This window comes from Puma concolor, chromosome E3 (genome assembly GCF_028749965.1).
Source record: "Puma concolor isolate L17-30 chromosome E3, mPumCon1.1.hap2, whole genome shotgun sequence".
In the NCBI taxonomy this organism is placed as follows: domain Eukaryota; kingdom Metazoa; phylum Chordata; class Mammalia; order Carnivora; family Felidae; genus Puma; species Puma concolor.
In genome coordinates this window covers 33,347,777-33,367,792 of record NC_141682.1, presented here as the reverse complement: position 1 = coordinate 33,367,792, position 20,016 = coordinate 33,347,777, and the positions used below count along the sequence as shown (strand labels likewise).

Below are 20,016 nucleotides of genomic sequence, written 5' to 3'. Positions count from 1 at the left end.
GGGGTCCGAGCGCAGAAATACCCACGAGTGGTTGCTTCCCTGCGTCAGGGAAAACACCATCCGGCCCTTGGCGACGCTTCTCACGGTCCAGGAGCCGAAGGAGTGAGTGCTCCTTCTTTAAACCTGCACCTGCCCCACTGTGGTAGCGACCTGTGTTTTCAACCCCACGGTGCAGATGTAGAGATGCAGTCCTGTCAAGGAACTTGCTCAGGAGCACGTGCTAGGAGGTGGTCAAGGTGGAATTCAAATCCAGTAGGCCGTGCCTTTAGAGCCGCTGCCCTCCCCAGCCCATCAGAGGTGTCCTAACACGGGGTGGGGGAGGTGCGGGGGACGGGGGGGCTCCCTCTCAGCCCAAGGGAGAAAGGGCCCTGTGGCAGGAGGGCCCGAGCGGCGGAGACGTGGAGGTGGGACAGAGATGCTACGTCAGGGGACAGCGTGGGAAGGGCTCTGTGCGTGGGGAGTAGCCTGAGGTGAGGATAGACAGGAGGAGGCCAGGAGAGGCGGGAAGGCAGGGCACTCTGGGCTTCTCTTTGGGGGTGCTGGGGGTTACAGGGAGAAGGGGGGACTGTCAGTTCCTGCCGGGGGACCTTGCTCCAACCGTCTGTGTCTCAGTCAGGGGCACCTGCCTGAGCCCAGATGCTCAAGCCCCCCAAGCAGGGTGTTATCCTTGACTCCTTTCTTTGTTACCCCTTATCAGGCCATGGTCCGGGGGCTTGGGGGGTTGCTGAGACCAGCCACTTCTCTTCACCTCTCCGATGCCTCCTTGCTCTAAGCATCAGACACCTACAGTCACTGCAGTGACAGCCTCCTGGCTGTCCCCGCCTCCCTGCCCCCAAGGTCCGTTTTCCACACTGCAGCCAGGAGCAGCTACAAAAATGAAAATCAGAGCACACCTGTCTCCACGTCACCCCCCAACCCTAGACAAGCCCTGCTGCATTTAGAACAAAACGTGAGTCTCTCCCTGATCAGGTCCCCCCGCCGTGCACCCCTCTTGACAGTCCCCCTACCCCTGCCCATTACCCCCTCACTCACTGCACCCAACCCTGGGCTGTCTGGCCCTCAGACAGTCATTCCCACCTCAGGGCCTTTGCATCTGCTGCCCCGTCTGCCTGCAGTGCCCTTCCCTGGATCACTCATCATTCGGGTCTCAAACTAAGCATTGGCGGTGGGCAGAGCCTTTCCGGGGAAAGGTCTTCCCTCCCTGCTCCTGGTTGAGCTCCTTCACGTGCACGCCCATCACCAGAAGCCAGTCTCTCCTTCCTCCTCCTCACCTCTCACCTAACTGCAAACTTCATAAAATCACAGTCCTTGTCTGTTTTGCTCGCTACCACATTCTGGCATCTGGCACGTAGCAGGCATTGGGTGAAGGCTTGTCGAAAGAAGAAATGACTAAAGGGATCAGACTCGGTCTTCTTCTGTGAAATGGGGCCACATCACGTCTCTTTGGCCGGTCGGCAATACGGCTCAGAGGTTGCGCTCGCACGCAACCGGGGTCCTTCTCCCCTTGTCCAAGGGCTCCCCGGGCTGTCCCTCCTGGAGCCTGGCTCCCTCCCGCTCCCCAAGCCCACTCCCCTGCAGCAGGTGCCTGGGTGGAAGTGTCTCCCCGCCAGTTCCCCGGCTGGTGCTACCCGGCCTCCTCTAGCTAGCCCGCTGCCCACAGGTCCCCGAGGATGGCTGGGAGGTGGGGGGTGTTGGCACCTGGCTCCCAGCCCAGGCTCACACAGACCCGTCTCTGGCCCGCCTGCAGCACCTAAATGCAGCCGTTTTAAGAACCTGTCAGGGTTGACTCATACTTCCTTTGTTTCCAGCTGGGCTCGCTCAGGAGTGTCGCTGTTTTGCAAGGCTGAAGTCTGAGTCCCTCAGAGGTGAGCACCCGGCCGTATGCCTCGGTGAACCTATAATGAGGGTCACGGCCCCCCACAAAACCACAGTCCCGGCACTGTTGGGAAACTACCCCTTTCTGACGGTTGAGGCATTCGGGTTTGGAGACACTGCTTTGAGGCTTTGGTGGGCTGCAGGGGGGAGGGAGGGGAGGGGATCCTGTCCATCCCTCTGCCCTCAGACTAAACCCAAGCACTTGCTGCCCTTGGGGGGCCACTTGGACATCCCTAGTGCCCCACTTTTCCTTCCCGCCCGATGAGATAAGGCGTGCCTATTCACCCCTTGGCTCGGAAGGTTTTTTCTTTCTGTACAAGCGTGCGTGTGGAGCCCGCTCTTGACGGTCTAAAACAGTTCCGCTTTCACAGAACTGTGATCATTTTGGGAAAGGGGGTCTGTTACGAGTATATCTTGGCCTGGGTGTTTCTTTAAACATCTGGGCGAATGTTCACATAAATCAGGTCACACTACTCAGGGGAGAAGGAACCCTGGACTGGCTTCTGTCCCCATTTTTGGTTTGGAAAATGTTTTTCCAAGCCCCACCTACACTGATCCGAGGTCATCCATGGCAAAAGAGAAACAACCAGCCCGGGCTTCCAGATGATAAAAAGTCACTTTTTTGGGGGGTAATATTTAACCCATCTTATCACATACGTCCAGGGGAAAGGATTCAGGCTTCGAAAGCTACTGATTCAGGGGCAGCCTCACACTGGCTGTGTGGCTTTGGGTGAGTCCCTGGACTTCCTCTGAAACCTGGTTCTTGAGGGTAGAGGTAGGGCATGGTTACGCCTGGATAGGTTTTTGTTTTCTGGTTTGAGCTTTTTTTCTTTTTTTTCCCCCTGTTTAAAAATAAAGGTGAAATTTATATCATCTAAAATCAGCCATTTCAAAACGTACGATTCAGGGGCACCTGGGTTGGCTGAGTTGGTTGAGCAGCCAACTCCTGATTTCGGCTCAGGTCATGATCCCAGGGTCGTAGGATCGTGGGATCGTGGGATCGTGGGATCGAGCCCCGCGTTGGGCTCTGAGCTTAGCACGGAGCCTGCTTGAGAGTCTCTTTCTCTCTCCCTCTCTCTCTCTGCCCCTCTCCCCCACTCACACTCTTTCTCTCTCAAATAAAAAACCAAAACACAGAGTGGCATTCGGCACATTCACAAGTGTACAACCAGTGTCTCAACCTATTTCCAGAACATTCTCACGAGCCCAAAAGGAGGCATGTACCTGTTTTGCAGTCACTCCCCACTCCTTCCTCCTCCTCCTCTCCCCCAACCCCAGACTCTATAAGCATTAACTTATACGTGGTTGAACTTGCTTCGTCCCTGGGCTGAGTCCGCCAAAGAGGGAAAGAGGCAATGGTGTTTCCTGGCTGGGCCGGAACCATCACCACAGGCAGGCCTGGAGCCACCTTAGCCTGGGGCTGGGCTTCTGCTCTGGGGGTGTGTGTGTGTGTGTGTGTGAGCATACAGTTCTATGAGTTGTAACACAGGTAGATATTTGTGTAATGACCACCACCACACCCAGGACACAAAATAATTCCATCACCCCAAAAGGTGCCCTCCTGCAGCCCCTTTTCCATTCAGTCCTCTCTGCCTCCCCCAGCCCCTGGCAACCACTGATCTGTTTTCTGTCCCCCTAGTTTTAGCCATTCCAGAATATTCCAGAATGTCATATAAGTGGAATCCCACAGGATGAGAACTTTTGGGTCTGCTTTCTTTCTTTTTTTTTTTTAATGTTTATTTTCGAAACAGAGAGAGACAGTGTGAGTGGGGGAGGGGAAGAGAGAGAGGGAGATGCAGAATCCGAAGCAGGCTCCAAGCTGTCAGCACAGAGCCCGACGCGGGGCTCGAACCCCCGAACCGTGAGGTCATGACCTGAGCTGAAGTTGGACGCTTAACCGACTGAGCCCCGCCAGGCGCCCCTGGGTCTGCTTTCTTTTGTACCCAACAGAATGTTTTTGAGATTTATCCAACTTTCCATATCTACCCACTGTCTATTCCTTTTTCTCGCTGAGTGGTATTTCAGCGTGTGGATGTACCAGTTTGTTTCTCCGTTCACCTGCTGAATGACATCTGACCTTTCTCTGTCTGGGGCAAACACAAACGAGCTGCTGCAAACATCCGTGCTTTCGGCGTGGACCTAAGTTTTCATTTCCGTAGGGTAGGAACCCAGGGGTGGGAATGCTGGGTTAGGTATGGCGAGCATATGTGATCCTGCTCCTGGGTGAGTTAAACCTCTTTGGGTCTCGGTCTTCTGCATGGGTAAAATGGATACACCCACAGTACCTACCTCATGGATTATTGTGGGGATGAAAGGAGACGATGTACGTTAAGGCGGAATCCGGGCTCAATAATTGTTGCCTCTCACTCTTTATTTTTTGGGGGGAGGAGGTTCATCTATGTCTTTGGCTGTGTTTTTGCCCACAGTGAGGGGCTCACCAGCCAGGATTGGCATGACAGGTGAGGATTTCCTTGGGGATCAGAGGATTTCCTTTCAGGGGCCAGAGGTTGAAGTCCTGGGGAATTCGTTATCAAGTCTGGCTGCAGACAGAGGTCCTATATATGCAGGGAAGCCGTGAGTTAGGATGACCCAGCCCCTAAATTCCACAGAAAGGGAAGCTGAAGCTCAGAGGTCAGTCTTGCCCAAGGCCACCCAGCCAGGCAGTGGTAGCGAAAGACCTGAACTCAGGGCTCCTGATTCCCCAGTGCCTTCTTTGACCTCTCTGATCTCTAAGACGGGCACAATGATTTTGTCCACCCTATAGGGCCATCAAGAGGCTTAAATGAGACAAAGTGTGCAAAGGCTTGTAATAGCGCCGGGCACACGGCAAGTGCTTGATAAAAGCTAACTTTGTTTTCTTTTTTCTAAATTTAAGATTGTATTGAGAGTCGCGTGCTCCACTAACGGAGCCAGTCAGGCGCCCCGAGAGCTAACTTTCTTAAGGAAGGAATTAACGACAGGAAGCTGGCAGGATTACAGACAGACTTCGGGGCATTCACGGATCTGCCAGAGACAGCATAGATCTCCTTCTCAGTGGTTTGGGATTTCTTGAAAAGTCAAGGAAAATGTGGGTCCCTTGCACCCAGGACCTTAGCTGCAGCCAGCAGCTAAGGGGGCCCCACCCTCCACTGCTCAGAGCTGCTCTAACGTGGTCGCCACTAGCCGCATGAGGCGACTGAGTCCTTGAACTGTGGCTAGTGTGCCAGGATGGGCTGTTAGTGTCAAATACACAATGAATTTCGAATTTCCCAACTTCACAGACTATGGTACCTGCAAAGGTCCTGCCGTGGGAGGGCGCCTGGTGTGTCCAAGGGAGGCAAGCGGGGTTGCAGTGGAGGAAGTGAGGGGGAGAGGACATCTAGTGGTGTCTCTTTCTAGGTCTGTCCTCCTAGTGTATTCGCCCCTTTGGGGCAGGGGTCGGGTCTTCCTTGTAAGTCCCGACAGCCCCAGGGGCAGCACGGAGCCTGCCATAGAGGGGGTGCCTGTTTCTTGCTTGTTGAATGGATACATGCTTGTCGGTGGGAACTGAAGGCAGCTGGGCTGAACTGGGCAGGCGGGAGGGGTCAGGCCTGCCCTCTGCACTGAAGGGCTCCCTCCCCAGAGGCTGGCAGAACCGGCAGCTGCTGGTGGCCAGCCGAGTCCCTCTGTGGGAATGGCCCTCAGTTACACCCCCGCCTCCGGCGACTGGTCAGTACGGAGCACAAAGGCCCAGTCCCCTGCCCCCCCCCCCCCCACCCCGGTAGGACCCTTCTGCAGGGCTGGCCCAGCACCAGAACTTCTGGAGTTTACTCACCTTACTGCGTGTCTGTCCACCTGTCGTCCCCTCTACCTGCCCCGCAAACCACCTTCCCCTTTGTTACGTTTCACAGTAAGCTGGAGACATCTAGACACTGCCCCCCTCACCTGCTTCCTTTGGCGTGCGTCTCTTTAACTACAAGATTTGGGTTTTTAAAAAGCTTTTTGTAGTTTTTAATGGTTTTATTTTTGAGAGGGAGAAAGAGAGAGAGAGAGAGAGAGAGGACACAGAATCCGAAGCAGGCTCCAAGCTCTGAGCTGTCCGCACAGAGCCGGACACGGGGCGCAAACTCACGAACTGTGAGATCATGACCTGAGCTGAAGTTGCGTGCTTAACCGATTGAGCCACCCAGGCGCCCCCAAGATTTGTTTGATAGAACTGTTTTTTCATTTTTGGTTTGTTTGGTTTTTTTTTAATCCCCCAGGGAATTGCTCCCCGGATGACCCCGGATAGTGGGTAAAAGTCTCCCTCATCTGGGGACCTGATTATTAAGGCACCTGAGAGGGCTGCACCTCTTACTAGCTGTGTGGTCTTTGGGGTGGGGGTGGGGGAGGTCACATCACCTCTCCAAGCCTCAGTTTCTTCATCTGTAAAACGGACGTAAGAAACGCACTTACTTCTTAGCGCTGTCGTGAGGCGACTCCCTCGCTGAGACTCTGCCCATGAAGTACCTGGCATGGTGCTTAGCACATGGGAAACGCTCAGCTAACAACTATGGCTGTTTTGAAGATGTTACTGCGTGGACATCCTTCCAGAATAAACTTCTTTTCTGGGGGCGGGAGGGTTCGGTCTTTGTTCCTGGCAACCAGAAGCATTTTAGACCGATCTGCCTGAGAACTGGTGAATGGGTAGGCTGAATGCGAGGTCAAGGCCTAGAATTCCCCTTGTCTTACCTTTGTCCTTAGGTGGCAGGAAATTCCCTTCCAAGGGTCTTTGATCTTGCTTTATTTGCTAAAGGCACAGGGGATTGCTCAAGGCCCCAGGTGAGAGGGTGACGGGTAGAGAGGGAGATAATCTTCCATGGAGGGCAGGCTCACCCGGTGTGTGTTACCAGACCCGTCGGCCTGCTCACGATGGTGATTTCAGACATGGCTTTTGCAACCCCGGAAGCTGGCAGAATGCAGCAGCGCCTTAGATCTTTTTCAGTAGGTTCCAAGGGGCTGCCTGCCCATCAGTTACCACGCCAGCCACCTGGGTACTAAGGAGAAACGCTTGCATTGCAGAGGCCAAGTTTGCAGACTGGCTGCCCCCGGACCAGAGTCCACCACAGACAGCTTTTATTTGTTAAGCACCGAATACATTGTCAACATTTTTTTTTTTTTTTAATATGGCGATCATACGTTACGGTGTCTTGAGAAATCACATCTGGCAACAGTGGGCCCACATTCCTGCGTGGCAGCCACGGGCTGAGTTTGATCAGCCCATTTATTGGGCCACACGGAGGCCAGGTTTTCACTGCTCTAGCAGGTTCCCTGCCTGGCCGCTGCTGGCATCTGTGCTTGGGTCCCTGGCAGAGCTGCTGAGATGGACACAGATTCAAGTACTTCTGAGTCAAGACAGAGTGTGGTGAATCGTGTAGATTCGAGGAAGTCGCTCTTCTGGGGGGTGGGCAGGGGCGGGCATCAGCAATGTCCGAAACCATTTCCAGTTGTCACAACTATAGGAGGGCATACTGGGATCTAGTGGGTGGAGGCCAGGGATGCTGCCCCACGTCCTACAGTGCACATAGGAGAGCCTCCTCAATACACACTTACCCAGCCCCAAATGTCAAAGGACACCCCAGATTAGGATCGCAAACGGATCTTGAAGGGAGAAACTGACTTGAAAAATTAGCTCCACAACGTCTCCCGGAATAAAAGTGGTTTGGTGGGGGCAGGCACTTGGTGACTGGGCCAGGTTTCAACTGGGAGAGTTCGGGGGAACGCACGTCAGGCCGAGGACAGCACAAGCAAAGGTGACGAGGCATCTTTGATGCGGGGTGGGATGGGGGGGGGTGGTGGGCACCAGGAAGGACGGTGAGATGACACGAGTGGTTCAAGAGCATGAAGTTTGGGATTGGATGGACTTGGATTTGAATCCTGGCTCTCCCCCTCACAGGCCTGTCATTGGCCTGAACCTCCTTTTTGTCTCCTGAGAAACGAGCGTAAGGAATGAGGTTATGTGGGTACAGCCTCGTTTATGCCCACTCCTGCCTTTGCACTCTGTATCCCAGCCGTTCTGAAATGCTGGCAGTGTTTCCATTGCTTCCTGCTGTCTCCTCTCTGGGCCCTGCACGTGTAGTGCCTGCTGCCTAGGGGCCTTTCCCTTTACCCCAGCTCCCTTTACCATCACTTCTGTGGTGTTCAGGTGCCCAGGGGAAGGCACCGGGGACCCACCAGACGGGAAGGGTTGGATTCTCTATTGGCTAATGTGCCTGCTCCCTCCTCAGCCCAGCAGCCTGGTTATATTACAGCTCAGCGTGGAGGTGTAGAGGCCAGGATCCCACAGAGGCTACAAGCAGAGAGGCCAAGGGCAAGTCACATAGCTTTCATGAGTCTGTTTCCTTATCTGTGTAGAACACAGTCTTTACAGGGTGTGGGAGTCCATGGAACTCTCCCTGCAAAGCTCTTAGGACAGGGCCTGGCTCAGCACATCTTAACTGCTTTAGAAAGATCGAGCTCTTGCTGAATATACAGTACCCTCTCTACTGCAGGAGCCCTGGGAGTACAAAGTCTCCTAAGGACTAGTCTTGACTTTAAGGATTTTCCTGGTTAAGGATTTGTGGATTTTGCTCACTGGGGACCTACCCTTTTTTAGGGAGGAATTCCGTTTCTAAGAATTTATCTGAAATGCGTACAAAGATTCAGCTCTAAGTAGGCTCACAGTAGTGAGTTTACACAATGACAAGTTGGAAATGGTCTTAAAGTCCAACTGTAGAATACTGGTTAACCAGGTGGTCTGACAAATGAAACATCATGAAGTCATTCGCGAGGCCGCAAAGGGTATTTGTTGATATGGGGAAATGTCATTATTAAGTGAAAAAAATACAGAAAACATTATTTGTAGGTCCAACATATGGATGCTAATACACCCAAAAGTTAACAGTGGATATCTCGAAGTGATTTTTACAATTTTTTTTATTATCCAGATTTTCTTCTGCAAGTTTTCTACAATGAATGTTCATTTATTTTGTGAACAACGTATTTTAAGTTTTAAATTATTGTTATTAAAATATCATGAAAATAGTAATAAAAGTGTCACTTTTACCAGCTGTCCCTGTCCCTCTTCCCAGCCTTCTCTCGTGACTCGATTCTTTATCACTCTCAATAAACATGGCCTCATCATGCTACTATTCCTTCCAGGATTAACTAGTATTGCTTAACTTCGGAGTAATCCTACCACGCAAGGTGATGTAAAGATGAAAACATTCTCGGGTGACAGGCATAGACATCAAGTTTTGAGATGCGTCGAAACAAGAAGCTGTTTACCTACCTCCAAGTATTTATTCTCTTGTGATTCGCTTCATCCCTCCACCCACCTGCCTGGGGACGTTTATTTACTTGACGTACGCATGCGCACTCCTGGAGACCGGTGGAGGCCGCCGGGCTGGGAAGCCCCGCCTCCCGACGCCGAGGATTGCTCCGTTCCGCCAGAACACCCCCTGATTGGTGGCCACGGCCCCGGCCCCGCTGCCTATCAAAGTTGGCGGGAAAGCGGAGGTGGGGAAGCATGGCGGCGGCTGTGGGGGCAGCGGACTCCTTAGCCCGCGGCGGCCCAGCGGCTGTGCGGCTGCCGCGGTCGCCGCCGCTCAAGGTGCTGGCCGAGCAGCTGCGGCGCGACGCGGAGGGCGGCCCGGGCGCGTGGCGGCTGTCGCGGGTGGCGGCGGGCCGCGAGCCGCTGGAGCTGGTGACCGTGTGGATGCAGGGCTCGGTGCTGGCGGCGGGCGGCGGCGAGGCGCGGCTGCGGGACCCGAGCGGGGCCTTCGTGGTGCGCGGCCTAGAGCGGGTCCCGCGCGGGCGGCCCTGCCTGGCCCCAGGTAACGGCAAGACTGGAACGCGGGGCGGGTCCCGGTGGGGGGCCGCTGGGGGCGGGGCCTGACCGGTCCCCCGCCCCGCCCCCCTCCCCCCACCCCCGCAGTCAAGCTGACCTGCTGGTAACCTTCGCCCGCACCCCGCGTAGACGCTCGGATCCAGGGACTCCCCTAGTCGGAATCTGCGGTGGAGGGACCCCGGCGTCAGTGTTTGTAACAAGGCCCTTGCCCACAGGTGATTTTTCTCCCCCATCAGGTTTTGGAAAACCCTGTACCGGGCAGCCTCTGTTCATCCCTAAAGTCTACACTCTTGGAGAGCTTTCTGCTGCGCCTCCTTCGCGGATCTGCCTTAGGCTGTCGTTCTTTAATGTTTGCCTCTTAAATCAGCTCAAACGCACCCCGAAGGCTTGTTCGGACTCATATCTGGCCTCCACCCTTAGAGCTTTTTTATACGTCTGGGTGAGGCTGAGAATTTGCATTTCTTTTTTTTTTTTAATTTGTTTATTTTTGAGAGAGCGCGCTAGCGGGGGGGGGGGGGGGGGGGGGGGGGGTGGGGGAGTAGGGGCGGACAGAGAGAGGAGACACAGAATCCGAAGCGGACTCCAGGCCCTGGGCTGTCAGCACAGAGCCGGAGGCGGGGCTCGAACTCAGAACAGATCCGGACCTGAGCCTGAGTCAGATGCGTAACCTTAACCGACAGAACCCCCCGCCCCCGCGACTGAGAATTTGCACTTCTAACTAGCTCCCAGGTGTTGCCGATATGGATGGCCTTGGGGCCACACTCCTGAGAACCAGTAGGCCTGACTACTGGAGGGCCGGGATGGGTCTTTTGGACCACTGTATCTTTATACTTAGGTTGAATTCTTGGCTCTGCTCTTTTCCAGCTGAGCTGCCTGGAGTGCCTAACCTTTCTGGATCTGTCCTGCTTTTGTCAAAAAGGGGCCTGTTGTGTGGATCCAGTTGAAAAAAAAAAAAAAAAAAAGGAAGGCCTTACCGTCGTGCCTGGCTCATCGTGAGGTTTCAAAAAAATGCGATTATTGTTACTATGAAGTGCTCTTTTTCCCTTCTCCCCTCACCTGACCTTGCCCCATCCTTCAGACTCGATCTGCCCTCCTCGCTGTAGCATTACTCTAGCACAGGGTCCGCAAACTACAGGCTGCTGCCTCTTCAGAGGGCTGTGAGCTGAAAATGTTTGGGCTTTTTTTTTTTTTTTTTTTTTTTAGCATTTTCAAACGGGAAAACAATCAGAAGGTTTCACGACATGTGACAAGTATAAGAGATGGAAGTGTGTGGAGGCTGGAGCTTTGTTTGAGAAAAACAGTCTTGGCACCAGCAGGGTGGGGGTGGTTGTGAAGAGGAAGTGGCTGGAGAGAGTCTGGAGTAGAAGCCATCGAAGGGGTCCAGGGCGGAGGATGAAGGCCTAATGGAAAGGAGGGGGCGCGCATGGTGGCGAAGGAGTAAGGAGACAGTGGAGAGACGCCGCCGGAAGGGGAGAGGAGGGGGGTGTGGGTAGAATGAACACTACGAACCGGATTGTCTCAACTCAGGGGGAGAGGGCTCACACCAGTGAGCTCGTCCACTTAGTTGTGTGTTCCTTCGTGTAGATTTCCTCTTAACCTCCCTGGTTGGGATCTGCTTGGGCATGGTCATCTTGCCTCGGGTCTTCAGTCATTCTTTTTCTGAGGGTTCTGTGACTCCCAGCGCGTTAGAATTATTCAGAGGGTATCGGCAAAGTGTAGTTTTAGAACTGGCCCCTGTCACCGAGGATCCCCACATGGCTCGCTCCGGTGGCATCTGGAGGTGGGTTCAGAGAAACCTAAACCCATCGTGCAAGGGGTAGAAACCCAGAGAGGCAGGCGTCTGCTTGCCAGGCTTCCTTCAGCCAGAGCCCTGGGGCCTGCCTGCAAACTCAGAAGCCCTGCGATCAAAGCAGCCTCGCAGGGGCACGCATTGGGGGCTGGCAGAGAGCCTGCCCTTCCTGCTGTGTTTGGGGTTTTTTACACGATTGAGTTGTGTGTGGTTCGGACTGGCCAAGTTTTGCTTTCAAGGAGAGCCACTTCCCCCAAGGGAATGGGAAGAGTTGTGGTTCACATGTCATTAGATCGTCCTGATGGCGACCCACTCTCTTGTTCATTTGCTCTCTTGTTGATTTGCTGGGATGTGCCCGGCCGGTGGCAGGGATTGGTCCTGGGCAGTTGGAACAACAGGGTGGCACGGAAGGGTACTGCGGCCAGCTGAGCTCTTCTGGCATCATCGGACCGTTGGATTTACTTTGTGGCTGTCGGGGGGGTGTCTTTGCAGAAAGAGGACTGGACTGGCCCTGTGCACGGAGACCAGCCACATACCCTGTAGCGTTTGGGCAAGAAACAGACATAAGAGAAAAGCTGGGTGGGGGAGGGGTCGATTGCCCCTGCCTCAGAACATCCTGGGATGGGAGTCTCTTCCATCCTTTGGGCGTAATTGTTTTTGCGCGTGATGGTAGCTCGCTTGAATTTTGTTACAACATTTTTAACCCAGGAGCCAAAGAAGATACAGGTGTCATCGTCCGTGTTAAATGTTGAACTTACTGTCTATGTATGTATATATGTATGTAAATAGATATACATCTATTGTCTATGTGTATATTAGATCGATCGATCACTGACTGCCTTGGCATTTTGATTTCTACTCTCCCCCCCACCTTTTTTGTCTCTAATTTGCTTCTCTGATAAAATTAAGCTCTCTGAAGGATGGGGTCTCCGTTTTGCTTTTGTTTTTTTATCAGTGTAAACATCACCATGGGCTTTTCTTCTTCCAGGAAAGTATGTGATGGTGATGGGAGTGGTCCAGGCGTGCAGCCCTGAGCCCTGCCTTCAGGCCGTGAAGATGACCGATCTTTCCGACAACCCCATCCATGAAAGCATGTGGGAACTGGAAGTGGAGGATTTACACAGGAATATTCCTTAGATGACATTGGAACCACTGCTAAAAACAGAAATCCTGAAACATTTTAGGTTCCGACACCATGTGGCTTTCACGGGTACCGTCCTATGTCTATTTCTTAAAAGTTTCTCAAAGAGCTTAGCTTCGGTTGACCAAGGACTCCGGAGGTAGGATTTCTAAACGCTGGGACACTCCACTTAACTCGGCCCTCGTGCTCCTTGCTTTGACGACTGTTTGCAGATGAAAAGCAGATGTGTGCTCTGTTTTTGTTTTTTTGCTTTTGTTCCCTTTTGGTTTGCGTGTGCTAATTCCCGTTAAAGCCCACAGAAATCTCATGTTACGTTTTCCACATTTTACGAGTGCTGATAACTTTTTCTGTTGCTGCTGTGACCCTGTTTTTACGATGCAGAATCTGAATGTCACTCCTTGCCGGTGGTGATTTAATTGTGGTTGTGGGCAGGGAAACAGACTTCCGGAAATGGGAATGACCTCGTGGCCCACCTCTTCTCCCGTCGACAACTTCCATATCCAGTTTGCAAGTCAGACAGCGTTTTCCTGCTGTGGACACCAGCAGCCTCTCAGAGACAGTAGACAGTTCTCGTCTCTGAACCATTTAAGGTACATTCCTTGGAGATATGGATGGTAACACCTGTCATTCTTCCTCACTTGGAGATGTTGAAACACTCGGAAAGTTTCTTGTTGAAACTAAAATCAAGGTTGAGAATGACTTTTAGGCATCAACTAAACTTCTGCATCATAACTTTTAGTGAGACACCGTAAGGGAGCGACCTTCTGGTGTGGAAGCTACCCCCGCCCCCCCCCCATTCTCAGTTTTATTGAGATATAATTGACATACAGCACTGTAGAAGTGTAAGGTGCACAGCATGATGATTTTAGAGTTCTTACGTTTTCTGGATGGAATGACTTTCTCATGATCAAATTCAGTGTGGGTTTCTGCTCTCTGCTACTTACCATGCCTTATTTTTCCTGAGATTGTAAATATCAAGGGAGTCACATGATATTCGTACGTTGCTGTAGAGTTTTGTCGGACTATGGATCATCTACCACTAATAAATTATATTCTGTATCTTTTAAAAAATGGACTATTTCGGGGGTTCCTAGCTGGCTCCGTCAGTAGCACATGTGACTCTTTGATGACCCACAATGATATTACTAACTAAAGTCCGTAGTTGACAGTAGGGGTCTCTCTTTGTGGTAGGCAGTTCTGCAAGTTTTACAAAGGCATAATATCACTTGTCTACCATGATGGTATCATACGGAATAGTTTCACCACCCGGAAAAACCTCTGTCCCACCTTCTGACCCTTCCCCCTCCCTCAACCCCTGGCAACCACGGATCTTTCTACCGTCTCCATAGTTTGCCTTCTCCGTAATGTCCCAGTTAGTCGGAATCCTACAGTATGTCGTACTTTCAGACCGGCTTCTTTCGCTTAGCAAAACGCATCTAAGGTTCCTCCGTGGGTTTTTGTAACTTGCTTGCTCATTTCTTTTGATCGTCGCATAACACTCCCTCGTATAGATGTATCCTGGTTTGTTTACTTGTTTATTGAAGGACATTTGTCTGGTTCCAGTTTTTGCTGGTTATTAATGGAGCTGCTATAAACATTCATGTGCAGGTTTTGCGTGGACACAAGTTTTCAGTTCGCTGGGGTAAATGCCTGGGGTCATACGTGAGCCCGTGTTAGCCTTGTGAGAAACCGCCAGACTGTCTCAGTCCTATGTGGCTGCTATAACAAAATGCCATAGATTGGGGGGGGGGGGGGGCGGCGGTGGCAGGGGCTTAAAAACAACGGAAATCTATTGTTGACAGTTCTGGAAGCTGGGAAGTCCAAGATTAAGGTGCCAGCAGAATCAGGGTACTGTTTCCTGTTCCTAGATGGCTGTCCTCGTGTGGCACAAGGGGTGAGGGAGCTCTCTGGGGCCTCTTTTATCAGGGCGTAATACCTTCATGAGGGCTCGCTCTTGGACCTCCTCACCTCCCAAAGACCCCACCTCCAAATACCATCACACTGGGGGTTAGGTTCTAGCACACGAATTTGACGGAGGGGACGCATATTCAGTCTACCGCCCTGTCTTCCAGAGTGACTGCCCCACTTTGCCTTTCCATCGGCCACGTCCACGTCCACGAGCCCCCGTTATCCCATATCCGCACCAGCATTCGGTGTTGTCCGCGTTTGGGATTTCCTATGGTTTTCAACTTGGGGTTTTTTCCCTGATATTTTATGGATTTTTTTTTTTTTTTTTTTAACTTCTAAAGGTAGGGCAAATTGGAAAGTACATGTTTTTATCACTGATCTGGGCTCGTGGACTGCTTGAAGTTTGTGTCAGGCCAGGTTCTGCTCAAAGTTTGGGGATTTTTCAGGCAATGTTGCCGAGCTCCGTCACGAACTTCGCGGCGGAGAGACCTGAACGTGAGTCGTTCGTGTGTCATTAAACTTGCTGTGTGACTGTGAGCACGTTATCTGACGTCTCTGTGCTTTAGGCTCCTCATCTATAAAATGCAGATCTTACCCAGCTCCTGGCACGGACAAGGGGAATGAAAGAAGAAGCACAAATAAATCACTTGTTCGTGCACCTGGCACATGGCAGGCACCAAAATGATCGTTTCTGGGAGGAATTTGTGAGTTCTTAACTTACATCCAACAACTGCCTTTAGAGAAATGTTTTTTTAAGAATAATTTTAGGTTTATAGAAAAATTGTAGAGACGGTACCAAGAGTTTCCATATACCCAGCCAGTCGCCTTTATTATTAACATCTTATGTTAGCGTGGTATGTTTGTTACAATTAATGCACCAACAGTGAGATGCTCTTATTTAAAACAATTTTTTTTTTAAGGTTTATATATTTTTTAGAGAGGGAAAGAGCGTGATCTGGGTAAGGGCAGAGAGAGAGGGAGACACAGAATCCGCAGCAGGCTCCAGGCTCCGAGCTGTCAGCACAGAGCACAAGGCCGGGCTCGAACTCACAAACCGTGAGATCATGACCTGAGCTGAAGTCGGACGCCCAACCGGCTGAGCCACCCGGGTGCCCCGAGCTGCCATTATTAACTAAAGTCTGTACTTTATTCAGACTTCCTTTGTTTCCCGCCCCCGCCCCAATGTCCTTTTCCTGTTCCAGGATCCCATCCAGGATACCCCCTTGTATTTAGCTGTCACGTCTCCTTAGGGCTCCTCTTGGCTGGCACTGTTGGCCAGCTTTGATTAGATGGACACTTAATCCTGACCTGGTCCATGGGATCTCTGCTCTAGGATTCTCAGCCTAAAACCGAATTTCACAGTTGTCCTGGGTTCCCCTGAGAGCCCTTGCACCAGGCTACGCGACATAGAAGTCTGCCCTCCCGAGCTTTCCCCTTCTCTGAAGTCTGCTTTCTGCTCGAAAATTGACCCAGCCTGCTGAGAACCTTGTCCACCATATCCTGCCTCGTTTGCCCTCCCCTAACTTTTTGGTAAATAATGCCCTATTGAAAAAGGCCCATTAGCCCGATAGTGTTGCCTGGGCAATGACCTGTGTCAGGAGTGTGGGAGGCGGCCCCAGGAGGTGCCGGTGTTTTTCCGACAGTCCCCGGAGGCTGCTGGTGGCTTTCCAGGGGCTCACGGTGCTGGAAGTGTGCCGTCTCAGCAGGCTAGCCGGGCTCTGGTGGTTCTCCTGAATATTAATAGATCTCACTGTTTCGGCTGGCGTTTCCGCCTTGACATCACTAAATGAAAACGCAGCTCGGTTGGGGGTTTTAGTTTTCTGGTGCCAAATCACAGTTGGTTTATCAGCAAGCACCCACCCCACCCCCCGCCACTTCCCCGCCAGACAAGGGCAGGCTGTGTGCTCCGGGCCGCCCAGCTTCCCTTTTGAAATTGGCTCTTTTCTAAGAACTGAAAATAAGCACCCTAGGCCGTGACTTCACTTTTCTTGGAACTGCTTTACATTAGAAGAAGAAAAAAAAAAAAAAGCAACCTTCATTTAGCTGGTTTTGGATCGCTGAGTTCCCTAGTCATTTCTTCTGTATATTCTTGTAAAGCTGAAGCTTTACCGCAAAATTCTGCATCAGGTGAAGCAGGAAGGGAAAGCAGTGACCCCGTGAAATGGTCGAGCGTTTTGTGTCCTGGCCTGTTCGTGCATGATTTGACGCTGGAGGAGACGAGGAGCTGGGGCGTCGCACTGTGGGGTCACATTCAGATCCCCAGGCTCTCAGGCATGACTGCTGTGGCCCTGAGACATGTCAGGCCACCAAAGGGGCTGGGGCTGGTGTTGCTAAACCTCAGGCCACAGTCCAAACTCACCCGACAGCTGCCCGTTTGCAAGGGTAAGGAGAAAAAATGCACTTGGAGCCACAGTGACCTACATTTAGCAGGCATTTTGGAACCCGTTCAAGAAGGCGTCTTCAAGGAGCCCCTGCCTGCTTAGGGGAAGGGAGAGAGTGGCTTAGCCCCACTCGGGTTGCAGGCCCGGTTCTGGCCTTTCCTGTCTGACCTTGGGCTTGGAGGTCAGTCTCCGAAGTCGGGATGGGTCTTCCCTCAGACGGGATGCGACCCTCGATGCACGTCCGTGGGAACCGGCGTGGGTGTGCCTTCTCACTGGGGATCTCGGGCACATACAGTGTTCTGAAATCAACTGTTAGTATCTCTGTTCCCATCGGAGAAGCCTCCAGTGATGCGATCGTGGCTTACTTATCTCTGCCCCGTGCAGGGCCTTGCAAAACCCACACGGGCTGTCGGTAAATGTTGGGGGAATGGCTGGTTTTTAGGGGGGAAGACTGAGGAAATCCACAGGGAACGGTGCTTTGGAAATCCACACGGAACCACACTTTTCAAATGAAAGGAGCCCCCACAGGCCGTGCCTCACTAAAAGCACCCTTTGAATCAAGCACCCTGGGTAATTTGTAACCAGCCTGAGGGTGCTTGCTAGAATGTTTGAGAGCGTTCTGAAGTGCAAACAGGGACAAGTTGATTAAGAAAGAAAGGCTGGAGGAAAAGACCAGAGAGCCGGTTGAGCCCCCGCCTCCCCCCACGACAATTTATGCAGTTTGGGCAGAGTCTGAAATTTTAGTCCTGTGAGAATCAGTGAACATCTCTTGATAAAAAATGCAAATTCAACCAAGAATTACATGCCAGGGACCGGGCTAGAACATTTACCCTGTTACTTCATTTTATTGTGTCAATGCCTCTGGGACGTTCTTCTCCCTCCCCAACCCCCAAAGGGATGCGGTCCTTTGCCCAAGCGCATCTGGCCAGCAGGCTGTGGCAGAGACAGGTGTCAGGCCAGGTGATGTCCCACGCTGTAGGGGAGGTGGCCAGGGCCTTCACTGAGAGACAGAATCGCTCTTTCCGGAGAAGGTCCCGGGACCCACTCTGGGAGCAATTGCTCTTTCCACTTAGGTGCTAGCTCCCCCTGCTGGCCGGCCACAGACACTGCTGCCCTGTGCCGTCAGAAATGGGATGACCGCCCGAGACCGGAATGAAAAGCCACAGAAGGAAGCAGAGGAATAAAGTGGGGCCGTGAGACGCTCCACAGCTGTCCGCCCTGGGAGTTTCGCCCGTAATGGCCAAGCCATATGGGGGATGGGGGATGGTGTTGGATGGGCTCCGATGGTTCTGCTTTTGAAGCCCCCACTGCCTAGTAACTGGGTGGCCCTGGGCAAGTGGCCTCACTTCTCTGAGCCCTGTTTCTGTCATAGGTACAGAATGGATGGCTTGGGATCAGAGAAGTGAAGTAGCTTGTCCACTGGACTGTGAACTGGAATCCAGGGATTCGTAGCAGGTGCGCAAAAAATGTTCACCTCACTGCTCTACGGCCAAGCACTTACTGGGCCCCCGCTGGGTTCGAGGCTCTGGGGACACACACACAGTGACAAGAAGCACCGTTATCCTCTCATGTTTTACATGTGTGACTTCCCACCCTGCCTCCCTTCTCCCGCTTCTAGCTCAAGAAACTTCTGTGATTACGTTAGGCTCACCAGGCTCTCCTCCCCCATCACAAGGCCCTTGACCTAATCACATCTACAAAGTCTGCAAAGGTCACGTTCACAGGTTTCGGGGATTAGGATACGGACATCGGGGGGAGGCCTTCTGCGCCCGCAAAATGCACGTCTTGCCAATGCAAAGGTGCATTCACCTGGTCCCGGGGCCCTACATCTCTGAGTCTCCTCATCGAAATCTGAGTGTGGTGTGGGCGGTCCTTGGGTGTAATCCATCCCGGGCGCCTCCCCTCGGTGACCCGTGGGGCCCAGGGAACAACTCAGCCCCCAAACTGCATGGATGGCAACCCAGAGGGCCTGCATCCTGGTTGTGCCCCTGATCGCGGGGACCAGAGACGTGATCGAGGCAAGAATGATGAAGAAGACAGAAACAAGAAACAGGCACTAGCCCGTGGAAGTACCAAACCACTAGGCTTCCCTTCCCCCTGGGCAAATAGGAAAAGGAAAGGAGCTTCTCAGAAGGCTCTGTTCCCACCTGTGTCCATGGAGGAACAAGCAGAAGCGGGAGTTTTCATCAAATAGGTGGTTCCTGTTTTGGAAAGTCACTCAGACCCAGGCCCCTGCCCTGGGGTCTTCTGGTGCACGGCTGTGCCGCCCTCGGGTACAGGGACCGTCCCCCTGTACCCCCGCTCCAGCCTGGGCGTCCTGCGCGGAGACCTCAGGACTGTGGCACCTGGCTGATTATCAGCCCCACCTGGGCCATGTGTAGCCTTGTCCCTACCCCCCTGTTTAATTAGAACTCGTGTGGGCGGGGCTGAGGAAAACCTAAGCATCTAGAAAGCGCTCTGGGTAAGTTTTGTAACCGTCCTGGGGTCGCGACCACGCAGATCTCTAGCTTCTGGCCTGGAGTCCCTGGTGGGGGTCAGAGCTGCTGTGGTGCTGGTTGACCGCTGAGCCCTTGGCCTCCTCAGACGGGGACCCTGGAGTCCAGAGGCAGGGCAAGTAAAAAACTCAGAAACTCCTTGGACCAGGACTGGGGGGGGCACTCGTCCCCCAGCTTCTCCGAGGAGGAGGAGCGGAGGATGGGGCAAACTCCCACGGGGGACCTGGGCTGGACCACCTACTTCTCCCTCCCGGGCACCCCGGACCATCCTCGGTGCTGGGCTGCTGCGAGGTTGTCTGTCGTAAGGTTGTGACATCAGGTCTCCTTTTATATTTTCTTATTTATTTTTTAAAGGTTTATCTTTGAGACAGAGAGAGACAGAGCGCCAGCCGGGGAGGGACAGAGAGAGACACACACAAAATGCCCCGCAGGCTCCAGGCTGTCAGCCCAGAGCCCTACACGGGGTTCGAACCCACGAGCGGTGAGATCCCGACCTGAGCCGAAGTCAGACGCTTCATCGACTGAGCCCCGCAGGCACCCCTGCGGGGTCTCCCTTTTAAAAAGTGAGTCCGTTTGGAGGAAACCATTAGGGGAGCGGTGGT

At 52.8% G+C, this 20,016-nt stretch overlaps 1 protein-coding gene across 1 annotated transcript; it reads left to right on the top strand.

Annotated features, from left to right (window-relative positions):
- The first annotated feature begins 9,323 nt into the window (after positions 1–9,323).
- On the top strand, positions 9,324–13,701 carry RMI2 (RecQ mediated genome instability 2). The gene is made up of 2 exons (XM_025916920.2): positions 9,324–9,686; positions 12,478–13,701. The coding sequence occupies exons 1-2, from the start codon at positions 9,380–9,382 to the stop codon at positions 12,624–12,626; spliced, it is 456 nt and encodes a 151-aa protein (XP_025772705.1). The 5' UTR covers positions 9,324–9,379; the 3' UTR covers positions 12,627–13,701.
- The last annotated feature ends 6,315 nt before the right edge of the window (positions 13,702–20,016 follow it).